Source organism: Diospyros lotus, chromosome 7 (genome assembly GCF_014633365.1).
Source record: "Diospyros lotus cultivar Yz01 chromosome 7, ASM1463336v1, whole genome shotgun sequence".
Lineage (NCBI taxonomy): Eukaryota > Viridiplantae > Streptophyta > Magnoliopsida > Ericales > Ebenaceae > Diospyros > Diospyros lotus.
This window is the reverse complement of record NC_068344.1, coordinates 10,341,558-10,359,881: the sequence shown is the minus strand read 5'-3', so window position 1 is coordinate 10,359,881 and position 18,324 is coordinate 10,341,558. Positions and strand designations below refer to the sequence as shown.

Sequence of the window (18,324 nt, the reverse complement as noted above, 5' to 3'; positions counted from 1 at the left end):
GATTACCCTTAACGAGCCGTTTGTCCAGTTTAGTTATTCCAACGGTCTAGTTGCGAGTTTCTAAAAATTACACCCTTGCATTGAGGTTTCATTCTAACTACTTTTTGGCCCTTTCTTAAAACCTCCTAACCTTCCTTTAATTCCTCCAAGCTCCCCCAAGGAAAGGGTTTCTACCATTATTCCCTAAGTTTCCCATAATTACACTTACACCCTAATAATTTCGAGATATTACGCTTTCACCTCCTACCTTTGAAAGTTGCTTTTCAAATCAAACTCCATACTTCCTTTATATACACAAGGTTTACAAAACATTTCTTCCGGGGTATTACAACCTAGATTACACAGTTTCTCTCTATTGAAGTAGTGGAGGAAGGCAGTGACCACAATGCAGTGCAGGGAGAATTCCTCATAACTGTCAGTGCACTTATGGGAAGACATGATGAGGTACACTTTCTAGACCTACTTGATAAATTGCTGGTAGAATTTGAGGATATTTTTGTAGAACCTACAACCCTACCCCCTACTCGAATGTTTGACCATTTCATCAACCTCAAACCTAATGTTGAACCCATCAGCATTAGATCATACCATTATCCGCCAAACCAAATGATAGAGATTGAAAAAATGGTTCGGGAAATCTTACACCAATCCATAATTAGACCTAGCCAAAGTCCTTTTGCTTCACCCATTTTTGTTGTCAAGAAAAAGGACAAATCATGGCGTTTTTGTGTAGACGATTGCCAACTTAATGCCATGACCATTAAAGACAAATTTCCCATACCCCTTGTTAAAGACCCTTTAGATGAATTACATCATGTCAACTTCTCTAAACTTCACATACGCTCAGGTTATCACCAAATTAGAATGAAACACGAGGATATACCTAAAATCGTTTTTAGAACACACCAAGGACACTATGAATTCTTGGTGATGCCATTTAGGCTCACCAATGCACTTGCCACCTTTCAAGCCCTCATGAACCGTGTCTTTGAGCTTTACTTGTGAAAATTTTATATTAGTGTTCTTTGATAATATACTTGTCTACAACCTTACATTTGATCAATACCTGATTCACCTAAGAATTACCTTCGAGGTCCTCAGGTCTAACCAACTCTTTATCAAGAGGTTTAAGTGTGCTTTTGGCGAAGGGCAGGTGGAATATTTGGGGCACATAATATCGGTGGAAGGGGTCAGTGCAGATCCAAGAAAGGTGGAAGCCATGATGGCTTGGCCCAGGCTTACTACAATGAAGTCATTAAGGGTGTTCCTTGGGTTAACTGGTTATTATCTTCGGTTTGTGAAGAACTATGGGGTTATCAGTAGACCCTTAATAGAGCTTTTAAAGAAGAATGGGTTCAGTTGGGGGCAAGAAGCAGAGGATGCCTTTGAGAAGCTAAAGGAGGCTATGAGTAAGGTTCTTGTCCTTGGGTTGCTAGATTTTAGCAAACCCTTATTCTAGAGACCGACGTGTGTGGCACATGTATTGGAGCAGTCTTGATTTAAGAAGGAAGGCCATTGGCATTTCTAAGCCAAGCCTTAGGCCCTAGACACATGAGGCTAAGTATTTATGAGGAGTTCCTAGCTATTTTGATGGCTGTGGAGAAGTGGAGGCATTACTTAGAGGGGGGGCTGATTTATAATTAGAATTGATCATGAGAGTTTGAAATTTCTATTGTAATAGAAATTGCATACTCAATTGCAGAAGAAAGGGATGGGGCTAGATTATACTATACAATACAAGAATGGTAGAGAAAATGTGGTATTAGATGCCCTTTCAAGGTGCCACGAGGAAGGAAGCTCTGCAGCTATAACCACTATAGTTCCTAAGTAGTGTGAAGAAGTAATGGCCAGCTATGAGGGGGATGAGAAGGTAAAGGAGTTGTTGGAGCAATTGGCAGTGGGGTCTAATGACAGGGATGGGTATGCTTTGGTGGAAGGAATGATAAGGTAACAAGGCAGACTTGTGATTGGGAACAATGAGGCACTCAAGAGGAAGATCGTATAGGCCCTACATGAATCACCCTTGGGGGGAACATTTTGGAATTCAGAATACCTACCATCAGGTAAGACAACTATTCTATTGGCCCAGGCTAAGATTGAGGTGAATGAGTTTGTATTAGCTTGTGGCCCATCAGAATATTCGACTGCTTGAGTATGACTTCTGTCCTCGTACAATAGTCCTCTACCTGGAACTCCCTTAATATGCCTGAGAATCTGGACTACTGTATCCCAGTGGCTATCGCAAGAAGACTGTAAAAACTGACTGACAACACTGATTGAGAAAGAAATGTCTGGGCGAGTGATAGTGAGATAATTAAGTTTTCTGACTAGCCTGCGGTATCTCCCAGGATCAGCAAGAGGCTCCCCCTATCCTAGTAAGAGCTTTATATTAGGGTCCATAGGAGAATCTATAGGTTTACAATCAAACATCCCAGTTTCTTCCAGAATGTCTTACACATATTTTCGTTGAGAGATAACAACACTAGAACTGGACTGAGCAACTTCTATGCCAAGAAAGTATTTAAGTAATCCCAAGTCCCGAAAAAGATATTTCTTTAACTGAACAATACCATCCTGGTCATTACCTGTAATAACAATATGATCCACATAGACAACCAAGTATATACACCTCCTCTGTGATGTGTGTTTATAAAAAATTGAATGATCAGACTCACTACGAGTCATACCAAAGTTTTGAATGACAGCACTGAAGCGAGCAAACCAGGCTCGAGGAGACTGCTTCAACCCATATAGTGAGCGACGGAGTTTACAAATCAAGCCAGACTCCCCCTAAGCAACAAACCCAGGAGGTTGCTTCATATGAATCTACTCTTGAAGCTCACCATGTAAGAAGGCATTCTTAATGTTTAGCTGATACAACAACCAGTGGCGCATAGTTGCTATAGAGAGAAACAAATGCATAGAGGACATCTTAGCAATAGAGGAAAAAGTGTCACCATAGTCAAGACCATAAATCTAAGTATACCCCTTGGCAACCAAATGGGCCTTAAGGCGATAAACCTGCCCATCAGGACCCACCTTGACACTATAGACCCATCGACAGCTGACAAGAGATTTCCCTGGGGGTAAAGGAACCAAATCCTAAGTACCATTGGAATGCAAAGCAGTCATCTCATCCACCATTGCTTGTAGCCACCCCGGATTAGAAAGTGCCTCACTAACAGTCTTAGGTACTGAAATATAGGATAAGGAAGACACAAAAGCACAAAAAAGAGACGAGAGACGGTGATAGCTAAGAAAATTATAAATGGGGTGAGGATTGCGAGAAGAGCGGGTACCTTTCCGAAGGGCAATAGGAAGCAGATCCTCAGAAGGCAGGACCATAGCAGGTGGAGAGACTAGAGCAGGATGTGCAACAGCAGGAGTCACGTAGTAGGAGACACTGGAGAAGGTGTAGGAACAACATCTCCACTAGGAGGAGACCCTGGCTGATGATGTCAATGATAAACCTGCAATGGGGTAGAAGAAGGAACAGGGAGAATATGAGCAGGAGGACTCGCGGGAAGAGGGATTGCCTCAAAAATGGGTTGACACTAGGAATGAGGCGAAGAGTAGAAAGGAGACGACTCAAAGAAGGTAACATCTACCGAAAGAAAATAGTGGCAAGTGTCAGGAGAATAACATCGATAACCCTTCTGAAGGCGAGAGGAACCAAGAAAAATGCACTTGATGGACCGAGCAGACAATTTATCTTGACTTGGAGACAGGTTATGGACAAAGCAAGTGCAACCAAAGACACGGAGAGGAAGAATATATAATGGTTGATTAGGAAACAAGAGAGAGTGAAGAATCTGGTGCTGAAGAATCGAGAAGGGCATCTTGTTAATGAGATAGCAAGTAGCAATGATAGCTTCAACCCAAAAGCGAAAGGGGACATGATGATGTAGAGGAAGAGTGCAAGCAGTTTCAATTAAATGTCTATTTTTACGCTCAGCAACCCCATTCTATTGTGGTGTATATGCATAAAATGACTGATGCAATATCCCCTGAGAAGACATAAAGGTAGTAAAGGCAATAGAAAAATACTCAGGGGCATTGTCACTGCGCAATATTTGAACAGATGTATGAAATTGCATTTTGATTTAACACAAAAGGATTCAAAAATTGAGAATAACTTAGAACAATTTTTTATTAAATATAATCATGTGCAACGAGAATAATCATCGATAAACGTTACAAAATATTGAAAACCCAAAATAGACACGACATGACTAGGACCCCAGACATCGAAATGAACTAAGGAAACGGGGACATAACCCGATTATTGACACGCTTTGGAAAAGAAGTGCGAGACTGTTTTCCAAGTTGACAAGACTCACAATGAAAAGACGACAAACTAGACAAACTGGGGACCATCTTCTGAAACTTAGCCAAACTAGGATGTCCCAAACAATTGTGGAGAAGAGCAGGAGACTCAGTCACCGAGCAAGCAACAGGAGATGTAGGAAGGTTGAGATGATAGAGACCCTATGATTCACATCCGACGCCAATCATCTGTCTCGTACCGCGATCCTGGATAGTAACAGAATGATCATCAAAGGTGATAGAACAATTTAAGGCACGCGTAAGTTTACTAACAGAGACAAGATTAAAGGGACAATGAGGAAGATAAAGAACATAATCTAAAGGTAGAGAAGGTAAGGGTTTGGCAGTGCCAACAGCTTTAGCAACCGCTTTGGACCCATTGGCTAATGTTATAGAAGGTAAAGAAATAGAATTAGTAAAATGAGAGAACAAATGGGTATTACCAGAGATATGGTTAGAAGCACCCAAGTCTAGGACCCATGATCCTAAAGAGGATGACTGAGCGAGACAGGCAGTGGAATCATCAGAGTGGGCAATAGAAGCAACTGTGAATGAGGATTGTTGGGACGTCTTATACTTGAGATACTCATCATAGTCAACCCCAATGAGAAGGATAGATTGCGGTGGATGATCATCAAAGGACTCAGATCGAGAACCATCAGCACGAGCAACATTAACATAAAGAGGGCGGCCATGCAACTTATAACACTGTTCCTCGATATGCCCCCACTTGTGACAATAGTTACACTTAGGGCGTTTGCCCTGATTACCACGATCTCCTACCTATTCGCCACTACTCTGAACCTGTGAAGCCAGAACTGAATGATCACCTGCAGAAAAGGGAGGCACTGTAGGAACATGTGAAACTCAAAGAAGACGAGAATATACTTCATCCATAGTAGGTACAGTAGTATTAGCAAGAATCTAATAACGAATAGGAGCAAGCTCAGGACCAATGGCAGCAAGAGTACACACCATGAAGAACTTATCTCACTGAGCTAGATCCTTTGCAACAGTCTTACTAGCAAGTAACAAGGAGTTAAATTCAGCTTTAATAGAGGCCATCCGACTAAGAAAATTAGAAAGAGTCAAACTTTGCTGTCGTAAACTGAGCAGATTAGACACCACTAGATACATGTGTTGAATGTCATTAGTGTATAGCGCCTTGGCCTGAGCCCAAAATTCACAGCACGTGGTATAGTTAGTATAGATCGGATGAAAAGAATGATCAATTGATTGCCACTAGAGACTGCACAATAGAGCATTAGCTCTCTGCTACTCAGTTTTATCTGTGGTCACATTCTTGGCTTTGGTAGTTAGATGATCCTGTAAACCTTGACCCATACATCATAGTTCAACCACTTTGGACCAAGAGATGTAATTGGAACTGCCCATCAATTTCTCAGTAGCTATGGCTGGAGAGGGAGACAAAATACCAGAGAAGGAGCCAGATTTACTAGTACCGATTGTGTTGGACAAAAGGGAACCCTACAAGATCAACAGATTTGAAACAAAAGGGGTTAAATAAGCCAAAAAGAAAGGCTGGATGATCCAACATAGAGAATGAAGTGTGGAGGCGCTAGAGCGACGACAGACGGCGGATGCCCGTGACTGGCGGTGGCAGATGGCAACGGATGGCGACGAAACCACCGGGACTGGGATGGACTGAAGGAGGTGAGTCCAATAGTGAAGACAACGTTGCGATCGGAGCACTGGAGAGAGATCGGAGCAAAAACGTCTCCGTGAACAGTGTGAGAGAGGTGACGCGTGGCGACGACAACAGCGATGGACCTCTGAGAGTCGACAGACCGGAGGCCAGCGAACGCAACAACGGTGGTTGTAGGTGTGATCGGTGGTCGGATGGTGAAGAATCGTTGCAAACCAGTAGCGCAAGCAGCTGGAATGCAGTGGGCGGTGATGGCAGTGGCACGGCATTGGCGACACGACTGACGGTGGTCGTCAGTGATGTGGGCGGCAACGACGATTGCTAGGGTTTGTATTTTGGCTCTGATACCATGTGAAACTTAAGAAGAAAATCCTAGCTTTTAATATGTATATACCATACATTAAACTCATAGACTATACACCTATATATATATAAAATACAACGGGTCATGGGCCACAGGCTCTAACATAAGATTAACCCTAAGTGCACTGTTGTTAGAATCGTGCGATTCGCGATGCGAATCGCACGATTCGGCTCGATTCAATGAGACTTCAAACTCTGTAACTTATGTTCAAGCCTTAAGGTGCGTTCACTGCGTTGCTTTCTTCTTTTGCTACTGCTTCTTCTTTCTTCTTCTTTGCTTTATCCGAAATTACACGATTATACGAGTCTGTCTTAAAAGTTAAAACCAGCTGAGACTCAGGTGTAGGCGTTGCTTAGCAGCTTTTGTTGACTTTGGGTTGTCACTGCCACTGGTTAAAAATAAAAGCAAGCTCACTGCCAAGCTACCAGCTGGCAGTTGCTTTTGTTGACTGTAGAGACCATAAGCAAGCTTACTACTTGCCAGCTCCAGCTTTTATTTTGTTGACTAATCTTTGTCAATCTATTGTATTTTTTATTGTTTTGTTTTGGTTTTTTTTTATTTTTCCTTTGCTCTACAGTGAGTGCTACTGCTACGTCTCTTATCTTATTTCCTTTGATTTTTTTTGGTTTGTTTTTAACTTTCTAACTTTCTGTTATGATTTGTTTTGATTTCCTAATCCAATTTCTCTTCAATTTTTTCTGTTTCTTTTAATTTTCAACTAATTTATATTATTTTCAATGTTATTTCTTTTTATATAGTGAAACTTTTAATTTTCAACTAGTTTATAACTTTATATTATTTTTAGTTTTATTTTTTTTATAGTATTCTACTGTTTTCTATTCCAAAAGTTTGACCTTATGTTGTTTTTCAATGTTAGAAGAAGAATATTACTTTCTTTCTCAGGGCGTCAAGATCAAAAAAGGGATCTACAACAACAAAGAGTAATGATTCTATTTGGGAATATTGCTCTTGGATTAATGGAAACAGAATGAACTTAAAGTGCAATTATTGTGGACTTGAAAGATGGGGAGGGATAAATCGAATGAAACACCATTTTTCGGGTGATCATGATAATGTGGCTCCTTGTACACAATGTCCGGATAATGTGAGGGAACTTTGTATTCAGATCTTAGGAGAATTAGAAAGACAAAAAGTGAATGAAAAAGAATATTTCCAAGAAGAGAAAGAAGTTCAAATGGTAGGAGGAAAAAGAAAAACTAGTATGGATGCCTTTGTCACTAAAGGTAAAGGGAAAGGAAAAGAGCAAACTTTAAATGCAATGGTTAAGAAAAGGGAGCCCGTTGTTCCTAGCATTTGTAGATTTTTGTATGGACATGCATTGCCTTTTGTTTTGGTCAAAAGTCCCCTTTTTACTTCAATGATGGAAGCTGTTGGTGAATATGGCAAGGGTTTAAAACTTCCTAGTTATCATGAGGCTAGAGTTACATTTTTGAAGAAGGAAGTTGACAATGTAAACTCAATGCTAGAGAAGTATAAAAAGGAGTGGAAAAGGACCGGTTGTACTTTGATGTCGGATGGGTGGACGGATAGGAAAAGTAGGTCTCTTACAAACTTTTTGGTGAACAGTCCAAGTGGAACAGTTTTTCTTAAATTTGTTAACACTTCAGATGTTATAAAAGATGCACAAAAATTATTTGAGTTGCTTGATTCATTAGTGGAGGAAATTGGGGAGGAAAATGTTGTTCAAGTGGTGACTGATAGTGCTTCGGCCTACGTAGCTGCGGGTGACTTGTTGATGGAGAAAAGAAAAAAATTATTTTGGTCTCCTTGTGCAGCACATTGCATTGATTTGATCTTGCATGATATAGGTGGGTTGCCTATTTTCACAGATACAATAAAGAAGGCTAAAGAAGTTTGTGTATATATTTATAGACATGCTTGGGTCCTTAGCATGTTTAGAAAGTTCTCTAAGAAGAGAGAGTTGAAGAGGCCGGGAGTTACAAGGTTTGCCACATCATTTCTTACATTAAGGAGCTTTGAGGAAAACAAGATTCCTCTTAGGGCTATGTTTGCATCGGAAGAGTGGGCTAAAAGTCATTATGCTTCTAAGGTGGATGCAATTAAAGTGGGAGCAATCTTGTTATCCGATGACAAGTTTTGGAAATCGGTCAAGTATTGCTTGAAGTGTGTAAGTCCACTTGTTAAAGTTTTAAGGCTTGTTGATGGAGATGTGAAATCGATAATGGGATACATATATGAAGCAATGGATAGGGCAAAGGAGAAAATTGCACAAAATTTCAACCATCAAAAGATAAAGTATGAGCGCATTTGGAACATTATTGATACAAGATGGGATTTACAACTTCATAGGCCACTTCATGCAGCTAGATATTTTCTTAATCCCAAGTGAGTTTCTAAAATCATGTTTCTAATTTCCTATAACCAACAGTTCCTTGTATATGCTTTATTGTTTCTTACTTGTATGCATTTTTTCAAGGTTTCAATATGATGAGTCTTTTAATGCGGATATAGAAGTTGAAGTTGGTTTGTACAAGACAATAGAAAATATGTATCCGGATATTGAAACAAGACTCAAAATGGATGAGCAATTAGAAAAGTTTAAAAAAGGAGAAGGATTGTTTGGCATGAGCATGGCTACCTTAACAAGAGACAAGAAGCAACCGGGTATTATTTTGATTTAAGTTTGCATTTTCAAATTTCAATTGCTAGCTCCTTCAAACTAATTAGACTAATTAGCCTTCTATTTTTCTGTCTTAGCTTTATGGTGGGAAAGCTATGGGGAAGAATGCAAAGAGTTACAAAACCTTGCCATACGAGTTTTGAGTCTCACATGTAGTGCTACTGGATGTGAAAGAAATTGGAGCACATTTGAGCATGACCATTCCAAAAAGAGAAATCATTTGGAACAACAAAGATTAAATGCTCTTGTCTTTGTGAAGTATAACATTCAACTTGAAATGAGGCAAGTTAAGAGGGAGAAAAAAGGTGAAAATTATGATCCTATTTGTTTGAGTGATATGGAGTCTGATGATGAATGGATCACCGAACAAGAAAACCCTTGTTTACCTGAGGATAATTCATGGATGGATGCTAATGAATGCTTTGAAGATGATGGAGGTACTCAGCCAAGTAATAATAGAAGAGGTATATATCTATATTCTATACTTTATAGTTTCCTACTTTCTAAAACTAAGTTAATGTGTTTGTAACTTTGTGTAAGTTTGAGTTGAATTCTAATATGTTATATTGTATAATATAGGGCCAAGGAAGTTGAAGCTAGATAGAAAAGGAAAAGGAAAAGTTGTTGAAGACAAAGTGGAAGAAGAATTGGATTTAGAAATGATTGATGACGAGGAAGATGTAGAGGATGGAGAGCAAGCAGATTTGGCTACATTTGAAGACAAAGAAGATAATGAAAATGATGAAGATGATGATGCTCTTTAATTTGAAGATGAATATGATTGATAATTAGTGAAGATTATGGACAATGGAATTTATTAGTAGCCTAATAGTTGTTTTTTTCTAGCTTGTTATTTTGAAAGTGGTATGATTTGATGCAATTTGAATATAAAGGTAATATGAATATATTTTTGGTATAATTTTAATATATTTTATTTATTTTATATGGATATATATTATTTATATTTAAAATTAAAAATGTCTACCGAATCTTACGATTCGATTCACGATTCAAAAAATAAGAATTTCGATTCTCGATTCGAATCTCGATTCAACAACTATGCCTAAGTGTACTATATAAATATAACCATATAACTCAACAGTTAAATTGCATGGGACTCCTTAGTTTATAGTATCAGATCGTGACAAAATCTTCACTAGCCTGTTGTGGCAGGAGCTAATGAAGGCTTTAGGCACCAAATTGAACATGTCCACAGTCTACCACCCCCAATCGGATGGACAAACAGAAAGGGTGAACCAAAGTTTGGAGACTTACTTATGGTGCTTTTGTTTCTTACAACCTAAGGGGTGGCATAGGTGGTTGTTCCTGGCTCAATGGTGATAGAACTCCAACCATCATACCTCCCTCAAAATGTCACCATTTGAGGCCTTATTTGGATGCAAATCACCTATCTTACCAGTTATTGGAGAGTACACTACCGTGACAACAATGGAGGAGTATTTACAGCAGAGGAAGAAGGTTTTGCAACAGCTGAAGGAGTTAGCTTCAACCTAAAATAGAATGAAACAGTTTGTTGATTGAAAGAGGAGTGAAAGGGAGTTTTTGGTAGGGGGAGGAAGTGTATTTAAGGCTGAGGTATCCTCATCTATAGTCCATCACACAAGGACTAGTGTCTAAATTGAGCCCACGGTATTATGAACCCTTTCCATTTGTTACTAAGATTGGGAGGGTGGCTTATCGTTTGCAATCGCCTTAAAGTTCACAAATCCATCATGTGTTCCACGTTTCTCTTTTCAAGAAAATTGTGGGGACACAATTGGTGAGTCCTACATTGCCCCTCCTTCCTAAGGAGGCTAACAAAGCTATGGAGCTTGAGGCCATATTAGATAGACGCGTGGTGTACAAACAAGGGGCACCACTCATAGAACTTTTGGTAAAATGATAGAATAACCATGCAGATAACAACACCTGGGAGTACTTACCTTATCTATTCAAGCAGTTTCCCTGGTTTGTGAGCTTTCTTAACATTTCTTAAGGACAAGAAATTTGTAAGGGGGGGGGGGGCATTGTCATGTGAATTGCCATGTGATTTTTAAATTTTTTCTTTAATTTTTGTTGTTATATGTTTGTTACATCTAAGGGGCAGCCACGTACGTGCAAGTGGTTACAACCATAGAAGGGTGTAGCAGCTGGTTGTTATAACCACAGAAGGTTATAGAAGATGCCTTGGCGGGAATCCTCCCTTCCGGCAGCTTGTATAAATCCCCATTGATCCTTTCGGATTGGGGCATCAAGGAATTAATGAGAATGTTCATCTCCTCCTCCCAATCTCTCTCTCTCTCTCTCTCTTTGCCTCTAATTCTCTGTTCTACTTATTGTGTCTTCCTAATTCACATCAAATTAGGAGGAATTCATTGTCAGGCTTAAGCTTGACACATCTATGGTAACCTTTGGTTGATGAATTGGTTTTGATCATATAGTTGCAAAAGGACAGTTGGATGGTTGTCAAGTAATGGGTCCTATGGGATCTGGAAGACCTTCCTAATTTGATTTATGAACAAACTTCCTTTAAATATAACTTCATATATATTAAAACTTGATTAATAAGTCTTTTGTGCTTTTATAGCTCAATGATCATGCCTTTCAATTGTTGAATTGTTGCTTAAATGCTTGCGCAGCAAATCATTTTTCTCTTCCACAAGCAAGCCTGTTGGGTATTGCTATGCTTTTTAAGCAGAGCAGTTTTTTTATCAACTTCTTTTTTGAAAATGCACCGTTTGATAAAGTATTGTCGTGCTTTTAGAGCACATCTGCCTTTTTCCAAAAAACAGGTTAAGCTGCTTTTAAGCAAAAGCATGGCACCCCCTACTTTTTATAAAAAAACGCAACAGCTTTTAATGGGACCCACAATCATTAAAATAGGCTATTTACTTTTTTTGACCATTCTCTTTCTTCATAATTATGCCACTTTACAAATAACTATTTAATATCCTAGTCTTTTTTAGTCATTTTACAAATCTACGTCACAGCAATAAAATATTAACCAAATACTTGCTACTTGTTTTTAACATTAATAAACACAGTTACCAAACACTACTTTATCAACATTACTTTCACAACACATCACAATAAAGCACAGCAATACCAAACAAGGTCTTAATCAGCATGACAAAGTATATACTATTATGTGACTTGAAATTCTTGTTGCATCTCCCTTGATGTGTACATAACTTTACCAGATTATTGAATTAATAATGGTTAAGATACAGAGATCTGAATATTTGCATTTATTCCAGCTTATACTATACAATACGATAATTTTTCCCAAGTTTTATAAGCAATCTACACAATGGATTATCCAGGGTGGTATTTAACTGTTCATTACCAATGGTTAAGATACCTATGGTCTTTTTGGTTTCACCCCTGCCCTTGGCCCTTGGCACACCCCCATGCTGTGCCAGTTCTTTCTCACTGATGCAATTGTGGGAGTCTATTAGCCCATGAAGACCTCATCTCCTCACTTAATGGTACCTCCAATTCCTTGACAATTTCATGTTTTACCTTTTTCTCTTGCCACTCATTCATCTCAGCATCCATTATTCATCCATGTTCATTTCAATTGCCAGCATTTTGTCCGCAAATCTGGTTGGTCTTGTAGGTGTAAATTCCAACTTTAAATATTTTTTAACTGGAACACACTGATTATATAACATTACTAAGAGAGCATTCTGCCATTCTATTAATCAGTTGTCATTGTTACCCTTGTATTCTTAAGAGACAACTTTTTGATATATGTGGTTGGTTGCATATGATCAGTAAAAGCTTGTAAAATATTTTAAATGTGCCCCAGCTACAGAATATCAAACCTTGCATGAACAATTGCTAGTAATTGAAGCTAAAAGACAGTTCCATTATGACCATCACGAAGGTGTATCTAAAAGGAATAAAGGAGAAAGCAGGAGAAAGCACAACTACTTGTAAAAGTTCAGATGGCTGCACAATGACTTATATTGCTTATATGGATAAAGGCTTAGCTAGCTACCCAATGATTTCTGTTGTGACCTTCCCATCATATTCTCTGTTTTGCCTTTTCCTCTTATCTGCTCCTTAAGCATTATTTGTTTATGTGCATGGTTGGGTGTTTTTTTTTTTTTTTTTTTGGCAAGTGCATAGGTCGGAGGTTGAGTGGAATGTTATTCATGTGTTTTGTGTTTTGGTATTTACCTATTTTGACCAACTCACATGCAGGACTGCTGTGGGAGATGTGTGTCAGGATCTAGCATCATTGAAGAAGAATGAGATCAAACATTTGATGATTATGCTGCAGAAGGTAAGTAATTTGGTTGGTCCTTCAAAATTGACAGTTATCATTTGTCTTAGGATATGGATTATTTGTGAATCTGTTCAAGTTATGCCACAGATAGGTGGTAAGAATATCATTGTCTTTTTGTGGATTTGAGCTTCTATATATAAAAGAATTCCCCATGACAGAACAAGCTCCAGCACGGGCATATTCGTAGTTGTAGCAGTATTAGATATTAAGCATTAATAAGCAAAGAATATTTATATTAAAGCTGGGGTGTGAACCGGGAATAACATTTGTTATGTAACTCAGGTACATTTGCCCCGGTGTATACTGCATTTAACGGGGTACTCTCAGCTCCTAGTACATGTGTCCGGTCATTGTTATTGTCTGGTTGTGTTGGTAGGCAAACCATATGCGAGCCTGCCTCCTGTACATTCATGTCTCATTTTATTTTATTAACCTTGGAAATCATAAAATTTTACCGCTCCTAAAGCAAGGACTGTTCATAGTCACCTTACGTGGCTAATGTTTACATGAGGCTATTTTGGGAAGCTTAAAACAATCTGGTCCAAGTTCTTTTGCTGGCCAGTGCAACCCTAATAACTGGGAGCCCAGGGAATTTGACAGAAAAAGTTTCACTATAAGAATAAGGAGATGTGAATATAGTAGAAGCTTTAGGAGCAAAGACAAGACGATTCCTGAACAATGTTAAGAGTTATTCTAAGCAAACAACTATGGTTATTAGGGAGAAGAAAGTAAACGCATCGCGAGAGAACGTGTTGAACGACTGAAGAAAGAAGTGCAAGGCTTGCCAGGAGCTGCAGATTTACTGAGGAGGTGCCAATGTCATTTTGATTTCTCTTGTGCTCATTAAGAAGTTATTCTTCAAATATGGAATGAAAATTTCTTGTTTTGGTTGAATTTGCAAGCATATAAAGACTAGTTAGTTCGTTGTTTCTCTAATTTTGCAGGTCGAGGGCTGGGATTTTGGATGATGGGAAAAGCAAACAGCTGACTCCATGATCCATTGCTGCTGTGAAGTACTTTTGTACACTGGTACAACTCCTGGCGATGGGATTCACCTTCTACTGGGTACCAATGAAACTTATTGTTTAATTCTGGCATATTCCAACTTCTATTTGTATGTATCTGGCATTCAGTTTGGTGGGTGGGTTTAAGATTGTATGCACTTATGTGGCATGTCATCGCTAACTAATATGAGATTTGACATTCCCTTTCACTTAAAGGATTTTATTTTGCTGTTGGTTTAAGATCTTATTTTATTAAAATATCACAATTGAATGTCTAAATAAGATATATGTGAAACTAAAATTGACGGGAAAGTAAAACATGATACATAGCTTCTTTGTGTGGAAACAAATGGGTAGGATAGGGGTGAATGATGCTTTTGGTTTTGCGTCGGATGATATGAGTAATTAATTAATTAATTGAGAATTTAGATGTAAGCAGCACGGACATATCGGAAAAGGAGACTTGTCCGTGTTCATGTTGTTGAATTCGAGCACAATATTGACACAATTTCGACAATGTTTGATATGTGATTTTATTAATAAAAATTAAAAAAAAAATTATGAATATGTGTTTGACATTCTAAACATGCTCTCCGATAATTATGGAAATTGTGTAGGTTTGTTTTTTTTTTTTTTATTTTTTTTGTAAAAAGTTGAGTAATTTTTAAAAGTAATTTATATTTTATATTATTATGCAGATTTAATAATGAACTCTTTGCAACTATTTTAATTATTTATATAATTGTATGGAGTTTAAATTTATGAATTATGTTTTTCATAATTATATAAAAATAATAACATAGCATATATTATCTTGTTCTCGTATTTTAATTTTTTAAATTTGTTTCGTTTCTCATGTCAGTGTCGTTGTCCGTGTACCTTCAACCTTGGTTGAGATATTTAAAAATAAGAAGAAATAGCTCTCAGGCTATAGTCCAGCGATTAAGGATCGATTCAGAAATGGGTATTCCGTCCTTATATTAGCGGGTGTACTTGAGATCGAAACTTGGTTGCAGGGTTTTTGATTTATCTTTCTTACTAAAATTGTGGGGCTGAACAGCGAGGGATGTTTGTGATGGTAGGTAAATTAAAAAAAATAAAAAATATATAAAAAAAATTAAAACAGTGAACATGTAACAATGTAGGTAGAGCAGAGTGGGTGAGCAAGAGAGCACTATTACACAAACACTGCTTGCTAGGGCAGAGACCCTTATTTATAGTCATTTCTCCGCGGCCGTCCCCGCTCCAAAGAAAGTTGAATGTTCATGCGTAGTGGTGAGTGACCATTGCAAGGCACTATATTTAAAAAAATAAGAAAAAAAATTAAAGTACAACTTACAATTTTATTTTAAAATCCATAATAATCTGTTGTAAGTCACAATTGTACCTTAAAATCCATTAAAAATAAAGCATATAGCTTAAAGAGATGACAACTTTCACTTACAACATCAACATTAGTTTTTGGCATAAAATTTAGTTTTTACATTGTTATATTCAATTATAAAATTATGCATAAAATACAATTATCCTTAACGAATCAATATTTTGAAAGATCGAACCAACAAATGCTTAATTATTACATAAATCTTTCCATCCTATGGATTTGGTGGCAAAATTTTAAATAAGTTATACAAAAATAAAAGATATTATATTAACAATTAACATTAAATTTATAAAAAAAAAACTTGTTCATTCGTGAAAATAATCTTAATGCTATAGATTTCTAAGTTATTTTCAAAGTATGAAATCTCCCAAGGCTTTTAATTTCTATTGCGTCTTGCTAGTGTTAATTTGAATAACAAAATCAACTCTTTCATTTATATTTTAAAATTTTATTTTAAAAAGATATAAATTTCATAAATTGCAGTATGAAGGTGTTATGGAAAATAGAAAATTTTAATATAAATTTTTTATTTATACACAAGCTATTACATTGGAACAATAAATTATTAAATATTGAAATATATTTTATCACTACACTTCATACTATTAATTAACTATATTGGAACTTTGCATAAAAATTATAGAATTTTGAAAGGTTTTGTTCCAATTTATGATACATCATATATTGTGAAGAAACGTTTAATAATATATTATATTAAATGCTTCATTTAGTATTGAAAGAATAAATCATTAAATATATTTTATCAAACCAAAGTATTAAATATAATATTGCCACTATCTTTCCTTTGATGTAAGTTGTGAAAGGAAAATATCTATTGTCACTTAACAAAATAATTTGACAAACTATCCTATTTTAATATATTAATAACATTTAAATATTTGATGAGTTTTATTTTACTTTTATCATAAATTTGTGTTAATATTGTCACATAAATTTTTAATTATAGAATAATTAATACACTTTTAAATCTATTAAGGGTTATGTGATAATATTTTAAAATTTTTATATCATATAACTTTAATTGATATATATTTTACTTTAATTTTGATTGGTAGCCTTTGTCACCGTCGCTATAGATGCAATCAGAATAAATTCCTATTCCATTAAAGCATTCACGTGCATCTTTTTTTTTAATCGGTAAGTAAATGTGTATATTGATCAAAATGTATAGGAAACACTAGGCATACCCAGACAAACAAATGATACAGAAATTATTGACCCAAAGCAATAGACTCATACTAGACTAAAACATGAGAATACAAAGTAAAAATGACCATGTATACATGTGTTTTATCCGTTTGATGATGTTGTCCACATTCGGTTTAAAGCCTTCAAAAATGAGTCGATTTTTGCTGTCCACATGTGGTAAACAGTGCAAGCTAGCTCAATTTTCTTGGCTTTGTTATGCCAAAAGCCCATCTAGCTTCATTCTTGAGCCATTTAAGGGCACTAGGGATTGAAGACATACTCTTTAAAGATGCCCAGTCACGCCCGGATCTGCCTCCAAATGTTTGCACTCAACACACACTATAAGAAAATATGTTGTACCGATTGATCAATACAACCAAAAAAAGCACACGAGGGATTAATCTCCAGATATCTTAGCTTGTCTTTGGTAAGTAGACACGATTTAGCTCCCAACCACAAGATAAACGAGTGCTTTGGGGTTATGCAGGAACTCCATACGTTTAGTGCCCAGGCTTCCTATGGCCTTCGGGTTGAAAATGCTCATATACACCGATAGTATCCAACCTACCCCCATTGTCCTAGCTGTTGAATTTTCGAATAGCCGCAATTGCTGAGCCTTTACCAAGGCACAACTCATCCTTTATGGTTGCCAACTCCTTGAGCAATGGAGAGTGTTCCTTCCTTGGAGACTATTCCCAAATAGAACCATCCCTAAGATACTCATGGCTTATCTACCGCACCCAAAGATAATCCTTTTTCATGTGGATATTCCATAAGACCTTGATCATCAGGGTCGAGTTCCAGCTCTTCAAGTTTTTGAGCCCTAAACCATTTTCCATCCTCAGAAGACAAACATCATTCCAAGTGACGAGAGGGTGATGTGATCTCCATAAGAAGAGCCTGCAAAGCTGATAATTCCTACCCATGACCTTGGCCAGGAGGGGGAGAATAGAAAGCTAAAAGCACTCCACCCCTTGCAACACTACTCGGATGAGTTCAGCCCTACTCGCATATGAGAGAGATGCCAACGTCCAAGCCTTTATCTGGTCTGAGATCTTGTCAGTGAGTGGCACATAGTGAATCACTTTGAGCCTTACAGATAGGGGTGAGCAAATGTTCGGATTAACCGAATTAACCGAACCGAACCGACCAATTTGATTAGTTCGGTTTGGTTACTTTTAATAACTGGTTCAGTTTGGTTATTTATTTGTAAAAAAATCAGTTAACTCGGTTAACCGAGTTAACCGCACGTGGCACTAACCCCCCCCACTGAACCGCATGCGGCACTACCCTCCCTCCCCGCCCCCCCCAACACAAACTCCCAAACAACCCTCTCTCTCACTCTTTGCCAACTCCTCCCTGCCATTGCCAGAAACTCATCCCCCCAAAAAACCCACCACAAACCCCCAGAAACC

The 18,324-nt window shown here is 37.5% G+C and overlaps 2 protein-coding genes across 3 annotated transcripts in view; both read left to right on the top strand.

The window, feature by feature from the left end:
• Window positions 1-14,556, top strand: part of LOC127806835 (uncharacterized) — a 107,201-nt gene extending 92,645 nt beyond the window's left edge. Inside the window, exons 7-9 of the mRNA XM_052344370.1 lie at window positions 13,228-13,309; window positions 14,031-14,122; window positions 14,257-14,556. Of these exons, the coding sequence (XP_052200330.1) occupies window positions 13,228-13,309; window positions 14,031-14,122; window positions 14,257-14,308 (226 nt within the window). The 3' untranslated portion in view covers window positions 14,309-14,556. The remainder of the gene's footprint in view (window positions 1-13,227; window positions 13,310-14,030; window positions 14,123-14,256) is intronic.
• LOC127806834 (histone chaperone ASF1-like) lies at window positions 7,318-9,923 on the top strand. 2 transcript variants are annotated; one of them, XM_052344369.1, is made up of 3 exons: window positions 7,318-9,002; window positions 9,096-9,482; window positions 9,598-9,923. In XM_052344369.1, exons 1-3 carry the CDS (start codon window positions 8,777-8,779, stop codon window positions 9,780-9,782), a joined length of 798 nt encoding a protein of 265 aa, XP_052200329.1. In that variant the 5' UTR covers window positions 7,318-8,776; the 3' UTR covers window positions 9,783-9,923. Both variants share the same exon structure in this region; 1 of them encodes a protein (XP_052200329.1).
• Window positions 14,557-18,324: the final 3,768 nt, after the last annotated feature.

What these genes read in the sequence shown, in the direction of transcription:
- LOC127806834 (XM_052344369.1), top strand. Translation starts at nt 8,777, where the DNA reads ATGCTTTATTGTTTCTTACTTGTATGCATTTTTTCAAGGTTTCAATAT. An exon ending in AAGAGACAAGAAGCAACCGG is followed by an intron (nt 9,003 to 9,095) that starts GTATTATTTTGA and finishes TTTCTGTCTTAG; the next exon opens with CTTTATGGTGGGAAAGCTAT. An exon ending in GCCAAGTAATAATAGAAGAG is followed by an intron (nt 9,483 to 9,597) that starts GTATATATCTAT and finishes TGTATAATATAG; the next exon opens with GGCCAAGGAAGTTGAAGCTA.